Here is a 19098-nt window from a genome sequence, read left to right on the forward strand (position 1 = left end):
CAGTTAGTGCTGAGGGCGTCGCCTCAAGTGCTAAGCGAGCTCACAGCATCTGGCTTCTCAGGAAGTGGGAGAGCTACACATCTGCTGCTGGGAAGCATTATTTCTCAAAAAAAACCTTGTTTCTCAGCAACCATCATAGCCCCCAGGGCCACATGTATGGAAGGGGGACTTGCCTTCCCTCACCCCCCAACCTCACCAAAAAGAAAGAGTTTGGAAGAGGCGAGCTGTGCTGTTCCCCGCCCAGCTGCAGCAACCTCCCGGTTGGACAATATACCCTCTGTCCTCAGCCAGGAGATCCGCCTCTGGAGGCAGTGCTGCCCCTCCCCCACCCTTCCTGGTTCCCAGAGCCCAAACCCTCCGCTGAAGTTCCCCTGACCTCTTCCAGCCAGATGAGCCCACACCCTCAATGCCTTCCTCCTAGTGTCCCCCACCCCAAGGATCTGAACACACTCGGTCACAGACATGGGATCACCCCAGAACATGGAAGGAGAGATTCAGCCTGCCATGCCAAGGTGGGCTGCCCTCTGCATAGTCAAGGTAAGAAAACCTGCAGGGAGGGCCTAGGGTGTTCCTTAACTTGCTTCACCTTCACTAACACCATCCTGGTTTTCTCCCTCCTTTCCCCCACTTCCTTTCTAAAGTTCCTTCTGCTCTGAGCTGGAAATCAGGATGCCTGGCTGGCCCCATGGGCCACATTATCTCACCCCCACCAAGCCACCTCCTGTATTTTTCACTCTCAACCTTCCTCATCAGCTTCCCTCCTGCCTCCTTTCCCCACCACCCTCCACCATCCCCACATTAAGAGCTAGAAGCAAGTCTGAGCTGGAAGTTCAGCTACCCATCTTAGGACCCTTTCCCAATTCCTTGGAACCTCAAAAGTTCCTCTTAGGGGCAGCAAAACTGGCATGAGTCTGAGGCTCTAGCCCTGCCCACTGCTCTGGGATCCAATCAAGTGCCCCTTCTCTGAGTCCCAGTCTCTCCCCTGGTACCTTTAGAGATCAGGACCTACCCCTTTGGCATGCATCCCAGGGCCCAGCCAAAGTCCCTAATGAACTCTGGGAAGGGCAAGATGTTAAAAGAGCTAGCCATAGTCTCCAAAGAAGTGAAAAAACTTTCATACCTCAGGTGCTTCGATTATAAAATCAAATCTTGCCAAAATACACAGGATGACCTTCAGCCCTGCCCCTTCCCCAGGAGACTCTGATCCCTGTCGCTCTCCTCAGGTCTTCTCCCAACTCCTGCCTTTCCCCTCCTCCCAGTGCCTCTTTACCTCTTCCCTTCCCAGCTCCACTCCAATCCCCCAGCCCTTCCTCCAGACCCCAGTGACTCCCGCTGCTCTAATTTCTGAAATTGCCTATTGGACACCAACTCAGTCAAGAGCAGTAAGATCAAGGCTCCCCAGTCTCCACCACACCCACCCCTCCCAAATGCCAGTCTCTGGGGGACCTGTATTGTAACCATCTGCAGCTTCACAGTCTCTTCCCTGCTGCCGGATTAGAATCAGGTGCTCCACCCCCTGGTAATCAGAACCAGACTTCCCAGTTTTTGCCAGAGGCTAGATGAGCACAGAAAGGACCTGGTTGAGAAATGAGACAGGGAGGGACAGAGGGCCTCAGTGCTGGCGGTACTGGCTGCCTTGAGCAGGCATTGAGCATTAGGCCTGGGCACTGGCTCCTTAGAATCCGCCTGCTACCACCCCACGCCCCTAGTTTTCATCATGGAAAAGCCAGTGGGAGGGTGAGGGAGGGAGAAAGGTTCAGGAAGTATTCACTGCTAAAGAACATTGGGAATCTTGGGAATGGGAGGAGACTGAGTTTCTACAAAGACATCTCTTCCCTCTACCTTCCCCGCCAGGGTGGTACAAGTCAAACCAGCCCCACAACCCATAGCTCAATTCCAGGAAGTTCCTATCCAGTACCAGATCCAGATACTGCAAAAGAAGTGAATGAGGTTAGACCACAGAATGAACTTCCATGTCCATTGGGAAGCCTGGGACTTGGGTTAAATGTGAGGAAGACTTTCTTCATAAAATTCTCCTAGGGAACGGGAATGACAATCTAGCCCCAAAGCAGGGCGGTAGATGGGCTGACTGGAGCGGCTTAGGAGTGGGGGTGAGAGGTTGAACTTGACGTGAAGGTCCTCAGCTGTAAGTTCCCTGGGGAGAATAGGTGGCACCTGAGAAGTCTCCTGTGATGGGTGCCCAGCAACTTGGGACACAAGTAACACCTGGTGTCTTCGTCTGAAGCCGCGATGGGTAGGTGGCGCTAGCTCCACTAGGCCAGGCGGTGGGTGGCCCCTGATTTGGGGGTCAGGCCCAATCCCAAATACACTTCGGTGAAGGGGCCGAGTGCCTTCTGGAACTATGTCCACCTTTTCTTCTGTCTGGCTCGTAAGTTTTTTCGCCTGTGTCCCTCCGGGTCGGTCTCTCTCCAACTCTGAGATTTTCCTGTCCCTATGTTCTGCGTGTCCATCTCTCTCGAAATCGTCCCCCATTTCTGTCTCCTCCTGTCTCCGAGGGTCTCTGCCAGTCTCTGCATCCCTCGTTCCTCCCAGCTCTTGGGCTCGTGGCTTCGTGAGAGAAGGTGGGGAGGAGAGGAGGGAGGAGGACGGGGGCGGGGAGCGGGCGGCACGTGGGGATTGGTGCCCGGGAAGGAGGGAAGGAGGGAAGGAGGGAGGAGAGGGCGGGCGCGGGGAGCAGCGAGGGCGAGCGTGGCGCGCCCGTCCCGCCTCCTCCGCCTCCTCCGCCTCCTCCGCGTCCCCTCGGCGCGGGCCCGGACGGGATGGGCTGGCCCGGGGGCTCCCGCTGCTGCTGCCCCGCCCCGCCGCGCCCCCGCCCCGCCGGGCGCCCCCCGCAGGTGAGTGGCCGCGCCGCGCCGGGCGGGAGGGCGGTGGCCAGTGCGTCACGGCCCGGCGGGCAGTGCCGGGGGCGGTCGCCAGGGGGCGCGGGGCGCGTGCCTGCAGGCTCGGGCCGGGGGCGTCAGGGGCGCCAGGGTTCGGGGGGCCGCGGCGGGAAGGGCAGTTGGAGGCCAAGAAGGTGACCAGGCGGTGGGGCCGGCTCGCGGTCACTCCCCGGCCCAGGCGTCTCGCCTTCGCGCGTCCCGGGCGCACACACCGCCGGCCCGGCGCTGCTTCGTCCCGCCACGCACGCGCGCGCCGCCCCTCGCTGGCCCGGAACCTGGGCGGGAACTGGTGGGAGAGGGTGCGTGGGGGGGGCTTTCCTTTTCCACTTCACATCGCGGGAAACTGAGGCTGACCCCACTTCCAGCCCTACTCCTCGGCCCGGCCCCTCCGGCTTCTACCGTCAGTCCTCCAGATCCCCCTGGGCACACTCGCACACCCCGCCTTCCTTCCCTCTCTCCTTCCTTGGGCCTCAGCCCTCCTCCGCGGCTGGGCTCCCAGCCGCTCATCCAGCCACAGCTATTTCCAGGAAGGGGGAGTGTGGGTGGAGGGGTTTCTCCAAACAAACCCAAGGCTTCGGAGTGAGAGGGGGCCAGGCTGGGGAGAGGCTGACAGGCTCCGGAAAGTCCCAGGAAGGAGGAGGGTGAGGGTCCCACGGGTCTGGCCGGGCCTTCCCAGGCCTGTCCCAGGGAGCTGCTTTTCCTGTCAGCACCGGCTGAGGGCTCAGAGCTCTCCCATCTCCATCTCACTTAAGAGGTGCTTCACAGGATGGGGAGGGACTCAAAGCCATGCTCCCCTGGCTTCCCAACACAGGGGCTAGTGAGCCATCCGCAAGGACAAGAGCGAGGGTCGAGGGTCGGAAAATGTTTGGGGCCTGTTGCCAGGTGAGGGCACTTTCAGCCCCTTAGGAAGCAGCAGTAGAAAGAAGTGTGCTAGAGGGGACCTGGTCAGGGTACCTGCAACAGGAGCGGAGACAGGCCCCCCACCACCACCACACCCCTCCTGCCCTCAGGGACTGGACCAGGCCAGGTCCAGTTGCCCACACTGGCCAGGGGCCTGGAATGTCCTGGGACCCAGCCAGGGCTGGTGGGGTGGGAGTGGGTTGCAGAGCAGTGCCCCTCTCCAGTTACAGGCTAGGCATCCCTCTGGCCAGGGTACTCTGGGAGAGACTTCCTGACCTGGGAGGAGAATCAGGGCTTCAAAGAAGCTTCAGGCTAGGCCTAGCCCAGACAGGTGGAAGGAAGTACCCTGAGTGGGCACATCCCAGAGGAGGCAGGGTGAGACCAACCCAGACAGGCACGAGGGAGGGAGGGAGCGAGCAAGAGGAAAATCTAAGGACCTGGTGGGAGAAGCCAGAGCTGGGGGAGCTGCCAGAGCCCTGGGACATTCAGTAAATACCCTGCAAATGGGGGGGCGGAGCACAATTGCACAGTCTCTCAAGCAACTGGACTGCTCGGTGGAGTTGCTGTCCAAGGCTTGGGGCTGAGGACCCCTAGGCTATTAACCCCTTATACTTCTGGAAGATTACTCCCCTCTTTCCAAGGCCCCAATCCAACTCCTTCCCTTGACTCCCGGGACAGGAAGTTGGCCATGTTCCCAGGAGGGAGGCAGGAGGCCCGCAGAGGCGGGTGTAGTATGTGTTGGGAGGGGGGCCTCCTGTCCAGTCCTTGGGCCCTGGGACAGCTGCTGAGGAAGGAGGGCCGAGCTGCGAGAGCCATGAAGGTACTACTCAGGCTTGGGGGGCCCGGGGGGGGTGGTTAGATAGGCTCAGCCCAAGGGTCTGGGGCGGAGGGCCTAAGTGGCAGGGCTCAAGAGGGTCTAGAGACCAGAGAGGTCGGCTGAAATGAGCCAGGGAATAGGTGAGTGGAGGACTGTCAGGAGCAGAGCAGCTGGGGAGCTCTCAGGAGATGGGCCTCAAATGCCTAGGGCTGGGGTGGGAGAATGGATCACTCCTGTGGGCAGAGCAGTCTCTGGCTCGAATGTGGCCTTCCAGTGCTGGTGGTGGGGCCAGGGGGGCAAGGCATGTTGTCCTTTTCCTACTTCTTTGCTACCAGTGAAACTGAGGCAGGAAGCTGGCCCTCAGTCCCATTTTCCCTGACCCTCAGGATGCACTCCAGATCCTGGGCTGGGCTGGGGTAGTGATTCTCAGCTCTCCCTCCCTCCCTCAGAACTCCCCAGAGAGCCTGGGAGGCTGGCCTGGCAGGACGTGGTGTTCCCCACTGGCCCTTGAGTCCTGCACTGAGACCTAAATTCCCACCCCGCCCCTGCCCCGCCCCACCGGGGGCTGGATCTCAGGATCCCACAGATCCCTCGATAGGGTCTATCCCTGGACATGGGGCAGCTCCAGAGCAGGGTCGGGTTGGGGGCAAAAGATCCTGGGCTGACACTCCCAGCAGGGTAGATCCTGGGAATCTGATCTCCTGGCCTCCCCCACATCCTCCCCCCCCCCCACTTCCTGGAGCAACGACCTGCCCCCTTCCCGCCTGCACTCCCCTCCACTTCCAGGGCTGGGCTTCTCACACCAGCCAGACAGCCTACTCTCCACCCAGGGGAAGTGGCTGCCTCCGCCAAGCCGCTTCCAGGAAGCCCCGGGCCAGGCCCCAGCATTGTTTGGGCCCCCCAGCCGGCACCCCAGGCAGCCGGACACCATGAAGTCCAGCGGCCCCGTGGAGAGGCTGCTCAGAGCCCTGGGGAGGAGGGACAGCAGCCGGGCCACCAGCAGGGTAGGAGTGCCCGTTGGCTGGGCAGAAGAGGGGCAGGGGTGGAGGTGTGGGCAGCGGGGGAGGGGGCCAGCACTCAGGCCAGACCCTCTTCCCAATTTCAGCTTCCTCAGTCTTCTCCCCTTGTCCCATGTCCCCTCGTTACTTTACCACTTTGGAGTGGCCAGGGCTGTGGCCTGAGTGGCAGAAGTTTGGGTTAAAGCAGAACCTGGTGTCCCGTTTGGCTCCCCTGTCACATTCCCTGCCCTAGCCCTGGCCAGCCCTGCATCCAGGCAGCTCTACATCATTGTAGGACCTTTTGGGGTACTATTCTGGAAACCCAGAGGGCTTCCCTGGGCTGAGAAGTTTGTGGGAAATGGGGGAGGGGTGATAATGGAAGGGAGGGAGGTCGCCAGGTCTCAGGAGTGCTTTAGACATGGGTGGGGTGGGTGCTTTCCAGTGACATCATCTGTGTGTGCCATTAATGCCAAAATGCACCCAAATCTCCTAGTGGGTCTGGCAAAGTTGGTCCAGCCCAGAAGAATTCAGGTTAGGTTTAATCCAGCTGCTTCAGGGACAGCCAAGAGACCCAGGCTGGGGGCCCTGTAGGCCTCATCACTGCCTTTCCCCACATTTTCTCAGCCTTACCCCAAAAGAAGCCTCTCAGGGCTACATGAGACAATACTGTAGGGGTGGGAGGCAGGAACTGGAACACGGGAGGAGAAAAATGGGTAGAAGAGAGGAGGCAAGGAGGCAAATGGTCTCCAGAAATAGGATGGGAGGAATGGGACTGAGGTAGGCTTGAGCCACAGAGGGCATCTCAGCCTCCTTGCTCACTGCACTCTCAGAGGGGGTTTGGGGGAAGGGCCCAGGAGCATCTGGTCCACCCTCTCCCCCATTCAATGCTGGAATCCCACTTGAACCTCCTCAAGTGACAGGGTGCTTACTACATCCCGGAGCAGTAAGGCAACTAAATATTTCCCCCATGTCATGCCTTTCCCTCCAGCATCACCGCCCCCTCCTTACACAATTGCTGCCTGCCGCCTGGGTGCACAATGAGTAAACATGTTGTTCTGACAGTGGGGGGAGGAGGGAGTGTCAGCTGCCTGGAGCACGGGGACAGCAGGAGCCAGGGGAGCAGGCCTGGCCCAGGCCCCTCCTGCTGCCGGGTCAGTCTGGGTGCTGCATGACTGACACACTTCATTCTGGTCTGGACCCCCTCCCTGCTCACTCTTCACGGGGACCTCCAGCTGGGGAGGGCAAGATGGGAGGAGAAACAGGTGGGTGGCCTTCCTAGAGGAGTCAGAGAGCACTGCCCCGGCCAGGACGGAAGCTCTAGGGCTTGGATGGCAGTGACCACAGGGGTAATCACACTCCAGGGCCACGTGAGGGGCCCTTGGGGAGGAGCTGACCCAGCCAGGGTACGGCAAGGGTCAGGTTCCATGCACTGTTGAGGACAGGCCCTACAACTGCCCGGAAACAGCTGTGGCCAAGTGCATCCTATGAGTTTGGGAGCTTTATCAGGATGGAGAAAGAGAGAAACCATACAGTGCTCAGACCCCGGCCCAGTCCTGGAGATGGACCCACTGGGAACTGACACCTCTGTCTGTCTGTCCCTCCACCCCCAGCCTAGGAAAGCTGAGCCACACAGCTTCCGGGAGAAGGTCTTCCGGAAGAAACCGCCAGTCTGTGCAGTTTGTAAGGTGACCATCGATGGGACAGGCATCTCATGCCGAGGTGAGGGACCCTATGCTGTGACTCTGAGAGCGTCGCCTAGTGCCAGCAGGCAAACTGCAGAACAGAAACTGTACTGCATGTGCTGCCCCTGGACTGGGCAACATGGGAGCCGAGGGGAACTGCCTCCCCTCCAAACAGCCCTTGCTCCCCAAGACATGCACCCCCAGCAGCCCAGAGACCCAGGACTCTCCATCACCTTCCCACGTGACCTGTGACTAGGGCTTCCCTCCCTCCCTTCCCTGTCACCCCTACGCACCCTAGAACATTACCCCGGCTCCCCTGCTCCTGGCCTGAGCAGTAGTGCATCACTGCTATGTGCTTCCCTTGAACTCTGCCTCTGCTCCCCTACTCCAGCCAGCTCAGTACAGTTGGAGTCCCAGAAGTCCCAGGGTCTAGTTCCAGGGCCTGGAGAGATGGGAGAGGGCCATCCCTTCCACTGCCCTGGTAAGCCCCTGCTAACTTCTCTCTTCCCCTCCAATCCCCCTCTAGTCTGCAAGGTGGCAACACACAGAAAATGTGAAGCAAAGGTGGGTACCTGATGGGCAGAGGGAAACTGGGGTCCCTTCCTCCCCTGAAACAGGCTTCTCCAGCCAACTGGCATCAACCCTCCACCCTTCTCATCATTGGGGAACCCCTGCTGGGGTGGGAGAGGGTGCTGTTCTGGGCCCTTTAAGAACCACCCTACTCCACCCCCTGGAGGCCTGGCCCAGGCGGGTGGACAGCAAGACAGCGTTTGTCTTGGTGCTGTGCCCAGGCTGCAGCTGGCGAAAGGATGGGGGGTGGGGAAGAGGAGGAGAATAAGGAGGAGGAAGGGTGGGGTGGGTGGGTGGGGGAGTAGGATTTCAGAGACTGGGCAGCCGGATGGGCTGTGCCTTCCCTCTGGGGAAGGGTCCTCAGGATGCCTGAGTGGTTCTTGTCCTGGGCCCTGGAAAGGCTGGGCAGAAGGTGCAAGGTGTAGATAGCACTCACTGTCTACTGGGGACCTGAGACAGCCGCATCCCTGGGGAGGTGCCCTGGTCCTCCTCCTGCGGGGCGGAGGGTCCCAGCCTCTGGAGCTGGCTTGGGGGAGCTGTGTGCCCAAGGGCGGGGTCTCCCGGTGAAAGAGGCCAGTGTCCGTCCCTGGCCATGGCCTGCCTGCATGGCTCTATATATAACTCCTGCCCTGCAGCTGGATGAATGGGGGTCTGTGTGGGCAGGGGGCTGAGAGCCAAGAGCAACAAGTGGGGGGCCCGGGGGTGGGGGACCGAGAGGCCAGAGGGGAGGCTCCCTTAAATAGAGGAACCTCAGCTGCAGCCTGCGCCCATCTGCTAACAGCCCCTCCACCTTCTTGCTGAAGCTGAGGGATGGCCCCTTCCTTAAGCCCGGGAGAGCCCATTTCACGAGCAGCTTAGCCTCTCATTTGAGTCTCCTTCTAGGTGACTTCGTCCTGTCAGTCCTTGCCTCCCGCGGAGCTGGTGAGTGTGTTCTGGGGTGGGGTGGGGGAGGCAAGGAACCTGGCTTCAGTGTCCAGAGGTCTGGTAGCCACAGAGAGGGCCCCCAGGAGGTTACCTTGAATGGACTGCTGTGGACAGTGGTCATATTGAGGCAGTGGAAAAAATTTTGAGCCCTCTGCTCCTGTCCTCTTGAGCCTGCTGGGGGCTAGGACTCCTCCCTCTCCTCCTGCCCAGTACAGCCCTCACAGGGCCACGGGCAAGCCCGCCCCACTGCTCCCCTGCCTAGACTAGTCCTTGCTCCTTTCCTAACCACTCCCTTTTCCTCTCCTATCTCCCTCTAGCGGAGAAACACGGCCCCTGTGAGGCGCATAGAGCACCTGGTAAGGGGATGCTGGAGTGGGAGCGGGGCGGCGGCCGAAGCAGATAGCTCTGGGAATAAGGATCTAGGTTTCTTCTGAGGACAAAAGTTCATGGAACTCTGGAGTGGGGAGCCTAGAGTGAGGCACACACAAAGACGTGCATCATCTCATCTCATCCACCAGGGATCTACCAAGTCTTTGAACCATTCAAAGCAGCGCAGCACTCTGCCCAGGTGAGAGGTGCAGGGTGTGACCCCACATCTCATCAGCCCATGGTAGTGCCCCAGCAAAGCTCTCCAAGACAGCTCCACGCACCTAAGCAGTGCCACCCACCCTCAGGACCCAGGAGGCCTCACCTGTAGTCGGCCAGATACCCTTCCATCACACCAGCCTCCTGCGCCCACCCTCTCTCCTCTCTCCCCTCCTTCCCTTCTCCCTTCTCCCCTCAACCCCCGCCCCCGTTCTTACGCAGGCTTCGCCCCCTCCCCAGGAGCTTCAGCCTGGACCCGCTCATGGAGCGTCGCTGGGACTTGGACCTCACCTACGTGACAGAACGGATCCTGGCCGCCGCTTTCCCCGCGCGGCCGGATGAGCAGCGACACCGGGGCCACCTGCGCGAGCTGGCTCACGTGCTGCAATCCAAACACCTCGACAAGTACCTGGTGAGGGGCGGGGGCTGCCGCATTCAGCCAATGAGAGGGCTGGGAGGTCCAGATGGGCCAGGCTGCTCCCTGACGTAACACCCGCGGGGCGGGGCCCGAGTGGGCGGGGCCCAGGGTGCAGCCAAAGCAAACCTGGAACCCAGACGACTGACCGGCCTGTCAAAGCTAGTCTGGGCCTTGGTGACCTCCTCATTTTGGAGAAAGACCCTTACTTAAGGTCACAGCGGGTGACACTACCTCCACGTATCACCACATCTCACTGCCTGGGGTCACTTTCTCCTAACACCCCCGCTTTATTTGCAGCTCTTCAACCTTTCAGAGAAAAGACATGACCTGACCCGCCTAAACCCCAAGGTAGGAGGGCATTAAAACCATTAAACAGAGCCTCCCCCAGCCTCGTTATTAATAGTAGCAGTTGGCATCTACTTCTCTCTGAAGCACCTTCCCATATGACATGTCACTTGGAACACCCCAAAGCATGGTATCAACCCACTGCCTGGGTGAGGAAGGTGTTAAGGCTGTCATGGACAATCAACAGGCCCCTGACCTTGTCGCCAGGTCCCTACACCCTGTCCCTCTTCCACCCCCGCCCACCTCTCTTTGGTGACCACCAGCCCCAGTTCCACCCCTGCACCCGTCAGGTCCAGGACTTCGGCTGGCCTGAGCTGCATGCGCCCCCGCTGGACAAGCTGTGCTCCATCTGCAAAGCCATGGAGACGTGGCTCAGCGCCGACCCGCAGCATGTAGTCGTACTGTACTGCAAGGTGGGCTGGGATCCTGGGTTTGCAGAGCTGGAGTGCCCTCAGTCTGGGGCCCCAGCAGGCCCTCCATCCCTGTCTCTTTGTCCTCAGGGGAGCAAGGGCAAGCTTGGCGTCATCGTCTCTGCCTATATGCACTACAGCAAGATCTCTGCAGGGTGAGGCTCCCCAGCCCCAGAGTGCCCCTTTCCAATGACCTTTCCTCCAGCTGCCCCGTGATGAGCCCATCTCCTCTGAAGCCCACCTTGGTGTTCAGAGTGTCATTTACTCTAAACTTGACCTCTCCACCTCCTTTTTCTCACTTATACTTTACCACAGTTCTCAGCAGATGGTCTGTATGGGTGTCCTAGGGCTGCTGTAACAAAGTGCCACAAACTGTGTGGCTTCAGACAGCAGAAATGGGGGAGAGGGTATAGCTCCGTGGTAGAGTGCATGCTTAGCATGCATGAGGTCCTGGGTTCAATCCCCAGTACCTCCTCTAAAAATAAATAAATAAATAAATAAATCTAGCCACCCCTCACCATAAATAATTTTTTTAAAAGGCAGTAGAAATGTAATGTCTTAGTTCTAGAGGCTAGAAGTCTAGGACTGAGGTGTTAGCAGGGCCACACTCCCACCGAGACCCTGGGTAGAGTCCTTCCCAGCCTCTTCCCAGCTCCTGGTGGTGGCCAGCAATCCTTGGTGCTCCTTGGCTTGTAGATGCATCACTCCCATCTCTGCCTCCGTCATCACCTGGCCTTCTTCTGTGTGTCTGTGTGTCTGTCTCTCTTCTCTTCTTCTAAGGACACCACTCATATTGGATTAAGGGCTCGCCCTACTCCAGTATAACATCCTAACTTATTACATCTGCAGCGGCCCTATTTCCAAATAAGGTCACATTCTGAGGTACATATCTTTTTTTTGGGGGGGGACACAATTCAACCCATAACATGGTCTTACTGTCCCATTTACAGAGGAGGAAACTAAAACTCAGGGAACAATTGCCTGAGGTCCAACAACTAGTAAAGTGACTGTAGGTGGGGTGTCTAGTTCTCTTTGCCACCACTCTGGGCTTCCTCTAGACTTGGGGGCATCACACCTCTCTTCCCTCCCCTGGGGCTTAGACATGGGAGACCAGGATGGAGACCAGCCCCTAAGCCCCCACACTGGCCCCGCTCTCCCCAGGGCGGACCAGGCGCTGGCTACTCTTACCATGCGGAAGTTCTGTGAGGACAAGGTGGCCGCGGAGCTGCAGCCCTCCCAGCGCCGGTGAGCAGCCTGGGTGGGGGATGGGCTAGAGAAGCAGCTCCCTTCTGGCTACCAAGGCCAAGGTTCTGGCATTCATGCAGCACACCTTAATGGGGCGTTCACTTTGTGCCAGAGATTTTGCCAAGTGCTGAGAATGCAAAACCAACAAGATCACTGCTCTTGTGGGGCTTATTTACATACTAGTGGGGTCGAAGGCAATAAATCTGTGAATAAATAGACAAGATCATTTTGGATAATGACAAGTGCTATGCAGAAAATATAGCTGAGTCTTGTGATAAAGAGAGACTTGCAGGACAGTCAAATCCCACCTCTATAGCGTGAGGCAAAGATCTGGGGGAAAAGCAGTCTGGGCCGAGGGAACAGCAAGTACAAAACCTTGCTGAGACAGCAAGAAGGATTGAGGTTAGATGCAAGGAAGAACTTTCTGGTGAGCTGGAAGTTGGGAGGGAAGTGCTGAGGAGAAGGTGGGTGGGGTGTGCAGAGCTGAAATGGCACAAGAGGATCTCCAGAAGAAGGGGCTTATGTTCTCCTTGACCAGGTACATCAGCTACTTCAGTGGTCTGCTGTCCGGCTCCATCAGAATGAACAGCAGCCCTCTCTTCCTGCACTATGTGCTCGTGCCCATGCTGCCAGCCTTTGAACCTGGCACAGGTGCGTCCGTCTGGGATGTATTCCATGGGAATGATCTCCCGAACCCCCTCCACTTGGCACCCCTCACCCACCTTCTCCTTCTTGCCCCTCCAGGCTTCCAGCCCTTCCTGAAGATCTACCAGTCCATGCAGCTTGTCTACACATCAGGAATCTAGTGAGTGCTCTGTTCCAAGGCCCCTGTTTCTCCAGCCTCCCCAGACACCTGGCCTCTAGCTCCAGCCACTGCACCTGAAAACTAATACCATCACAGAATCCATTTTACAGATGGGGAAGCTGATGCTTACAGGTCTCTCACTAAGGCAGGGCTCGGTCTCCAATCTCCCAGCTCCCTCCTGACTCCTCACAGCCACCCCTGCGCCTGGACGCCTTGATTCAGCTCTGCCTTCTCTCTCTTCCCCAGTCACGTTGCAGGCCCAGGTCCCCAGCAGCTTTGCATTAGCCTGGAGCCAGCCCTCCTCCTGAAAGGCGATGTCATGGTGAGGGGATCTTGGTGACAGGGAGAGTCCTGGGGGTGGGGCAGGGAATGTAACCTGCCAGCTGCATGGTCTCTGGGAAACCATGGATTCAAAGCAGATTGGAGGCCAAAAGGGACATCCCCTTGATGGGGAGGTAACCTTGAGGTTGAGGCCGGGCAGAGCCATGACCAGATAGTCCCCCCAAGGTGGAAGCACAGAGGAGACGTAAGTGGACATGAGGGCCTGAAGTCCAGTCTCCCTCCCCTTACCTAGGTGACATGCTATCACAAGGCTAGCCGGGGGACAGACCGGACCCTTGTGTTCCGAGTCCAGTTCCACACATGCACCATCCATGGACCACGGCTCGCCTTCCCCAAGGATCAGCTGGACGAGGCCTGGACTGGTGAGTGGGAGACAAGTGGTGTGGGGGCTGGAGCCCGGGTGAGGGCAGGCAGGCGGGTGAGGGCAGGCAGGCAGGGGCCTGGCTCCTCACCGTCCACTCCCCACAGACGAGAGGTTCCCCTTCCAAGCATCCGTGGAGTTTGTCTTCTCCTCCAGCCCAGAGAAGATCAAAGGTAAGAGCCGCATCTTGAGGGGGTTGGCTGAAGGTCGTGTCTCCCTGCTCCTCACCCCCCACCCTCGGGCGCCGTTCCACAGGCAGCACCCCACGGAATGACCCTTCAGTCTCTGTTGACTACAACACTGCGGAGCCCGCTGTGCGCTGGGACTCCTATGAGAACTTCAACCAGCACCATGAGGACAGCGTGGACGGTGTGTGGGGCATACCTGGGGGTGGCTGGAGGTGTGGTTTTGTGGGGGCATACTCCTTCCTCCCCAGGCAGATCCCCCTCCCAGGAGACATCCCCTGAGCTGGAGTCTCCAGCACTGTCCCCTCATTTAACACACTTCATCTCTCTCCCTTTTTTGTCCGTTTGACCGCCCTCCCTCCCTGATCCTCTCCCCACTCAGACTCCCCCACCCATACCCTGGGACCCCTGGATGGCAGTCCATATGCCCAGGTGCAGCGGGCCCCCCGCCAGGCTCTGCCGGCGCCCTCTCCGGAACCACCTCCACCCCCGCTGCTCTCTGTCAGCAGCGACTCTGGCCACTCATCCACGCTGACCACGGAGCCGGCCACCGAGTCCCCTGGCCGGCCGCCCCCGACGGCTGCTGAACGGCAGGAGCTCGATCGCCTCCTGGGAGGCTGCGGAGTGGCCAGTGGGGGCCGGGGAGCTGGGCGCGAGACGGCCATCCTCGATGACGAAGAGCAGCCCCCCGCGGGTGGAGGCCCCCACCTCGGAATGTACGCAGGCCACAGACCTGGCCTTAGCCGCCACTGCTCCTGCCGCCAGGGCTACCGGGAACCCTGCGGGGTCCCCAATGGGGGCTACTATCGGCCAGAGGGAACCCTGGAGAGGCGGCGGCTGGCCTATGCAGGCTATGAGGGCCCCCCCCAGGGCTATGCTGAGGCCTCCGTGGAGAAGAGGCGCCTCTGCCGATCGCTGTCCGAGGGGCCCTACCCCTACCCACCTGAGCTGGGGAAACCGGCCAACGGGGACTTTGGCTACCGCTCCCCAGGCTACCGGGAGGTGGTGATCCTGGAGGACCCCGGGCTGCCTGCCCTGTGCTCATGCCCCGCTTGCGAGGAGAAGCTGGCAGTGCCCACAGCAGCCCTCTATGGGCTGCGGCTGGAGAGGGAGGCTGGAGAGGGGTGGGCGACTGAGGCTGGCAAGCCTCTCTTACACCCGGTGCGGCCTGGGCACCCGCTGCCCCTGCTGGTGCCTGCCTGCGGGCATCACCATGCCCCGATGCCTGACTACAGCTGCCTGAAGCCACCCAAAGCAGGCGAGGAAGGGCATGAGGGCTGCTCCTACACCATGTGCCCTGAAGGCAGGTATGGGCATCCAGGGTACCCTGCCCTGGTGACATACAGCTATGGAGGAGCAGTTCCCAGTTACTGCCCGGCCTACGGCCGGGTGCCTCACAGCTGCGGGTCTCCAGGCGAGGGCAGAGGGTATCCCAGCTCCGGTGCCCACTCCCCACGGGCTGGCTCCATTTCCCCGGGCAGCCCGCCCTACCCCCAATCCAGGAAGCTGAGCTACGAGATCCCTGCAGAGGAGGGAGGGAACAGGTATCCGCTGCCCGGGCACCTGGCCCCAGCAGGACCCTTGGCATCTGCAGGTGAGGGCGCTGGGGCAGGGGGTGCCCAGGGCAGAGGAGGGTTCTGGAAGATGGTGGGGAAGGCACAGGGGTAAAGAGCTAAGCCAGACAGAAGAGACTTTTCCTGGCTCACAGCCCTTCTCACCTTCCCTGCAGAGTCGCCTGAGCCAGTGTCCTGGAGGGAGGGCCCCAGCGGACACAGCACCCTGCCTCGGTCTCCCCGAGATGCCCAGGGCAGTGCCTCTTCTGAGTTGTCTGGTCCCTCCACGCCCCTGCACACCAGCAGCCCAGTCCAGGGCAAGGAGAGGTACGCCGTGGGGCTGGGCTGCTCAGACGCCTCTTCGTCTGAGCAGACACTGAAGGCTGGGGGTGGGGGGCAGCTCACCCAGGGCCCTGCGTCCCTACTAACCACCCTCCCTCCCACCCTACAGCACCCGACGGCAGGACACCCGGTCCCCGACCTTGGCGCCCACTCAGAGACTGAGTCCTGGTGAGGCTGTGCCATCTGTTTCCCAGGGAGGCGCTGAAAAGGCTCCAGAGCTGCCGGCAAGAAGTGGGCCTGAGCCTCCAGCCCCTGGCCCCTTCTCGCCAGCCTCCCCACCCAGCTCACCCAATGACTGGCCTCAAGAGAAAAGCCCAGGGTGCCACTCGGACAGTGCCAGTCCAAGGGGCTCTGTGCCCACCACACTGCCCGGCCTCCGCCATGCCCCTTGGCAGGGACTTCGAGACCCCCCAGACAGCCCGGATGGGTCCCCACTCACTCCTGTGCCTACCCAGATGCCCTGGCTTGTGGCCAGCCCAGAGCCACCTCAGAGCTCACCTACACCTGCCTTCCCACTGGCTGCATCTTATGACATCAATGGCCCCACCCAGCCCCCACTTCCCGAGAAACGCCACCTGTTGGGGCCTGGGCAACAGCCAGGACCCTGGGGCCCAGAGCAGGCATCACCACCAGCCAGAGGCACCAGTCACCATGTCACCTTTGCACCTCTGCTCCTGGATAATGCCCCCCAACCCCCAGGTATAAAGGCCTTCAGGGGGTGGGGCCACTTCAGGAGAACCCTGTCTCACAGGGAGGGGCATGGCCTGGAAACCGGGGAGCCCCAGGGCCAAGCTCAGTCCCTCACTGTCCTAGAGCCCCCTATGCAAGAGAGCCAGAGCAACGTCAAGTTTGTCCAGGATACGTCCAAGTTCTGGTACAAACCACACCTGTCCCGTGACCAAGGTAAGAAGCCAGCCTGCCCCTGCATGCCCTCCAGGGCTCTGTCTCAGCTTTGGAGTCCATCCTTCCCTGTCTTCACCGGGTCCACTCTGGGCTGAGCCTCTCTCTAACAGCTGATTCTGGGCTTCTGGCCCAAGGTCTAACGCTGTCAATGCGCTGTTAACCCCCCAGCGGCATCCCAGGTGCTGGCACCACCTCTGTTAGGGCTAGAGGCCTGGGGAGCTTGGGTAGCAGAGTGGAGGGGCTACCTGGGGCTCAGTCAGCCACTGTGAAAACTTCTCCCGCCTCCCCCAGCCATCGCCCTGCTGAAGGACAAGGACCCTGGGGCATTCCTGATCAGGGACAGTCATTCATTCCAAGGAGCCTATGGACTGGCTCTCAAGGTGGCTACACCCCCACCCAGCGCCCAGCCCTGGAAAGGTACAGAATGGCCGAACCTGAGGGAGAAAGGGAGGAGGTGGGAGGGGTCCCAGAGGCAAGACAACGTGGGGTCACTTCTTAGTGGGGAGAAGCAGGAAGTGACCTTTCCTGCTCTGGGAAGAATCCCAGCAGGGGAGAAGCAGAACCTGGAATCTGATAAAGCCTTTCTCCCTCAGGGGATCCCTTGGAACAGCTGGTCCGCCATTTTCTCATTGAGACTGGGCCCAAGGGGGTGAAGATCAAGGGCTGCCCCAGCGAGCCCTACTTTGGTGAGAAGCAGGGGCTGGGAAGGCTGTGTCAGGTTGGTTCAGGGGGGCCAAGGGGTGTCAGGAGGGAGGAATAGACTAGGGGTTTCTGTGGGCGCCTCAGTTATCCTCTTGCCTCTCCCCTGCAGGCAGCCTGTCGGCCCTGGTCTCCCAGCACTCCATCTCCCCGCTGTCCCTGCCCTGCTGCCTGCGCATTCCCAGCAAAGGTGGGTGTCTTATCATCTGCCCACCCACCTCTCCCCGCCCACTGCAGCCAAAGGCAGAATCTCCGGGGCCTGGCTCCCCGCCTGCCTTCCTTCCCTCGGGACGGCAGAGGGCGCTCTCCAGCTCCCAGGAAATGCCCCTGCCCGCTGCTCACTCTCATCTCCCTCAGATCCTCTGGAGGAGGCCCCAGAGGCCCCAGTGCCCAGCAACATGAGCACAGCGGCAGACCTCCTGCGTCAGGGCGCCGGTACGGGCCTCTCCCTCCCTCCCTCCCCCTGGGCACCAAGGAGGGCATTGTTGACACAGGCACAGGGCACTGAAGGGCCTTGAGGTGGGTGGGCCCTGGCAGAGGCATCTGGGGAGCCCTGTACTGGGGGGGTGCTCCATGGGGAGGGACCTGTTAGGATGCAGATTCTTGAGCCTCCTTCCAGTATCTCTGACTGGGGCAGTCACAGAATCTGCCTTTTTAAGCCCCCTCCTCGCCCCCACAGCCTGCAGCGTGCTCTACCTGACCTCAGTGGAGACCGAGTCACTGACAGGCCCCCAGGCAGTGGCGCGGGCCAGCTCCGCAGCTCTGAGCTGCAGTCCCCGCCCGACACCTGCCGTTGTCCACTTCAAGGTCTCAGCCCAGGGCATCACGCTGACGGACAACCAAAGGAAGTATGTGTGCCTGGCCCCTGGGAACCCTAGGCGTGGGCTCGGGGGCCCTAGTTTCTGGGTGTGACCTTCCCCACCCTCCTCCTCACAGGCTCTTCTTTCGCCGCCATTATCCAGTGAACAGCATCACCTTCTCCAGCACTGACCCTCAGGACCGGAGGTGACCCTCCCTCCCAGCCCTTTCGCCCCACAGTCCCCAGCCCAGCTCCTCCTTCAGTAGCTACTTCCCGGGGCCATTCCTTCACAGTTCTTCTCCTCCTTCTGCAGATGGACCAACCCTGACGGGACCACCTCCAAGTAAGCCTCCCGGGACTGCGGTCTCCCCTGCCCAGCATGGCGTCCAGGCGCCTCCTTCCTCCCCAGTCCTGGCATTGCAGCCCCTGGGGTGATGCTGAGCCCCTCCCTGCTGTGCCTGTGTACCCCTAGGATCTTTGGTTTCGTGGCCAAGAAGCCAGGAAGCCCCTGGGAGAATGTGTGTCACCTCTTCGCAGAGCTTGACCCAGATCAGCCTGCAGGCGCCATCGTCACCTTCATCACCAAAGTTCTACTGGGCCAGAGAAAATGAAGGAAGGCCACAAGCTCCGAGCCCACGTTGACACTGCACCCCTCGCAGCACCCCACAGCCCTCACTTCCCTGGACCCAGGAGACCCAGGAGCCGGCCTCTCCCCTAGGAATGGGGAGCGGACATCGGCTTAGGACGCTGCCCTCCTTCCCTGCCCCCAGCCTGCTAAGCCAAGTGGACGGGCCCATGAGATGACCTTGCACGTGAGCAGATGGCAGAGATGGGCGTGTGAAGGGTGAGGAGGCATCAGCAGTGCAGCCCTGGAGGGGATCAGGATAGCCCCACCTGCACAAGAACATCAGCCCTGGAGGGGAGACAGGCCTTGCCAGCTCCACACAGCTGCAGGTCCCAGCATGGTGGGGGAGAGGGGTGGGGAGCAAGGCACTCCCTGCTCTGCCTCCCCTCTGAGCAGAGAGATCAGAGTGGGATCACATGAAAAGGGGGGAAAAAGAGTCTATTTTTGTCTAATAAAGAGTTTCTATAACATTTAGTTGGAACTGGAGTCATGCCTTGTTCCCAGGAAGGTCAAAGCCTCAGGTCTCTCAGGGGCACACCTTTGCCTCTTGGGGCATCCAGGCTCAAGCCCGGTCCATGGAACATACACAGCCCCCCACCCCCAGCCTAACACTAGTCCAGAAGCTCCCCCCGGTTATCAAACTCCCTCAGCTGCCCCCTCCTCCAGGCCTATCCCTAGACCCACGCACTA

At 60.3% G+C, this 19098-nt stretch overlaps 1 protein-coding gene across 7 annotated transcripts; it reads left to right on the forward strand.

The window, feature by feature from the left end:
• Positions 1-343: 343 nt before the first annotated feature.
• On the forward strand, positions 344-18878 carry TNS2 (tensin 2). Of its 7 annotated transcripts, none has more exons than XM_064491024.1 (29): positions 344-537; positions 7226-7334; positions 7824-7861; positions 8649-8788; positions 9109-9147; positions 9310-9359; positions 9617-9788; positions 10092-10142; positions 10430-10552; positions 10640-10704; positions 11711-11794; positions 12333-12445; positions 12539-12599; positions 12846-12921; positions 13174-13303; positions 13410-13475; positions 13558-13671; positions 13870-15081; positions 15217-15367; positions 15492-16081; positions 16196-16285; positions 16577-16702; positions 16879-16971; positions 17097-17174; positions 17342-17419; positions 17664-17832; positions 17921-17989; positions 18097-18126; positions 18256-18878. In XM_064491024.1, exons 7-29 carry the CDS (start codon positions 9639-9641, stop codon positions 18392-18394), a joined length of 3858 nt encoding a protein of 1285 aa, XP_064347094.1. In that variant the 5' UTR covers positions 344-537; positions 7226-7334; positions 7824-7861; positions 8649-8788; positions 9109-9147; positions 9310-9359; positions 9617-9638; the 3' UTR covers positions 18395-18878. The 7 variants fall into 7 exon arrangements, with proteins under 7 accessions (XP_064347094.1, XP_064347092.1, XP_064347093.1 ...); XM_064491022.1 differs by having other exon boundaries at positions 8750-8788; XM_064491023.1 differs by lacking the exon at positions 344-537 and adding an exon at positions 2766-2855 and having other exon boundaries at positions 8750-8788.
• The last annotated feature ends 220 nt before the right edge of the window (positions 18879-19098 follow it).

Source organism: Camelus dromedarius, chromosome 11 (assembly GCF_036321535.1).
Source record: "Camelus dromedarius isolate mCamDro1 chromosome 11, mCamDro1.pat, whole genome shotgun sequence".
NCBI classification, from domain to species: Eukaryota; Metazoa; Chordata; class Mammalia; order Artiodactyla; family Camelidae; genus Camelus; species Camelus dromedarius.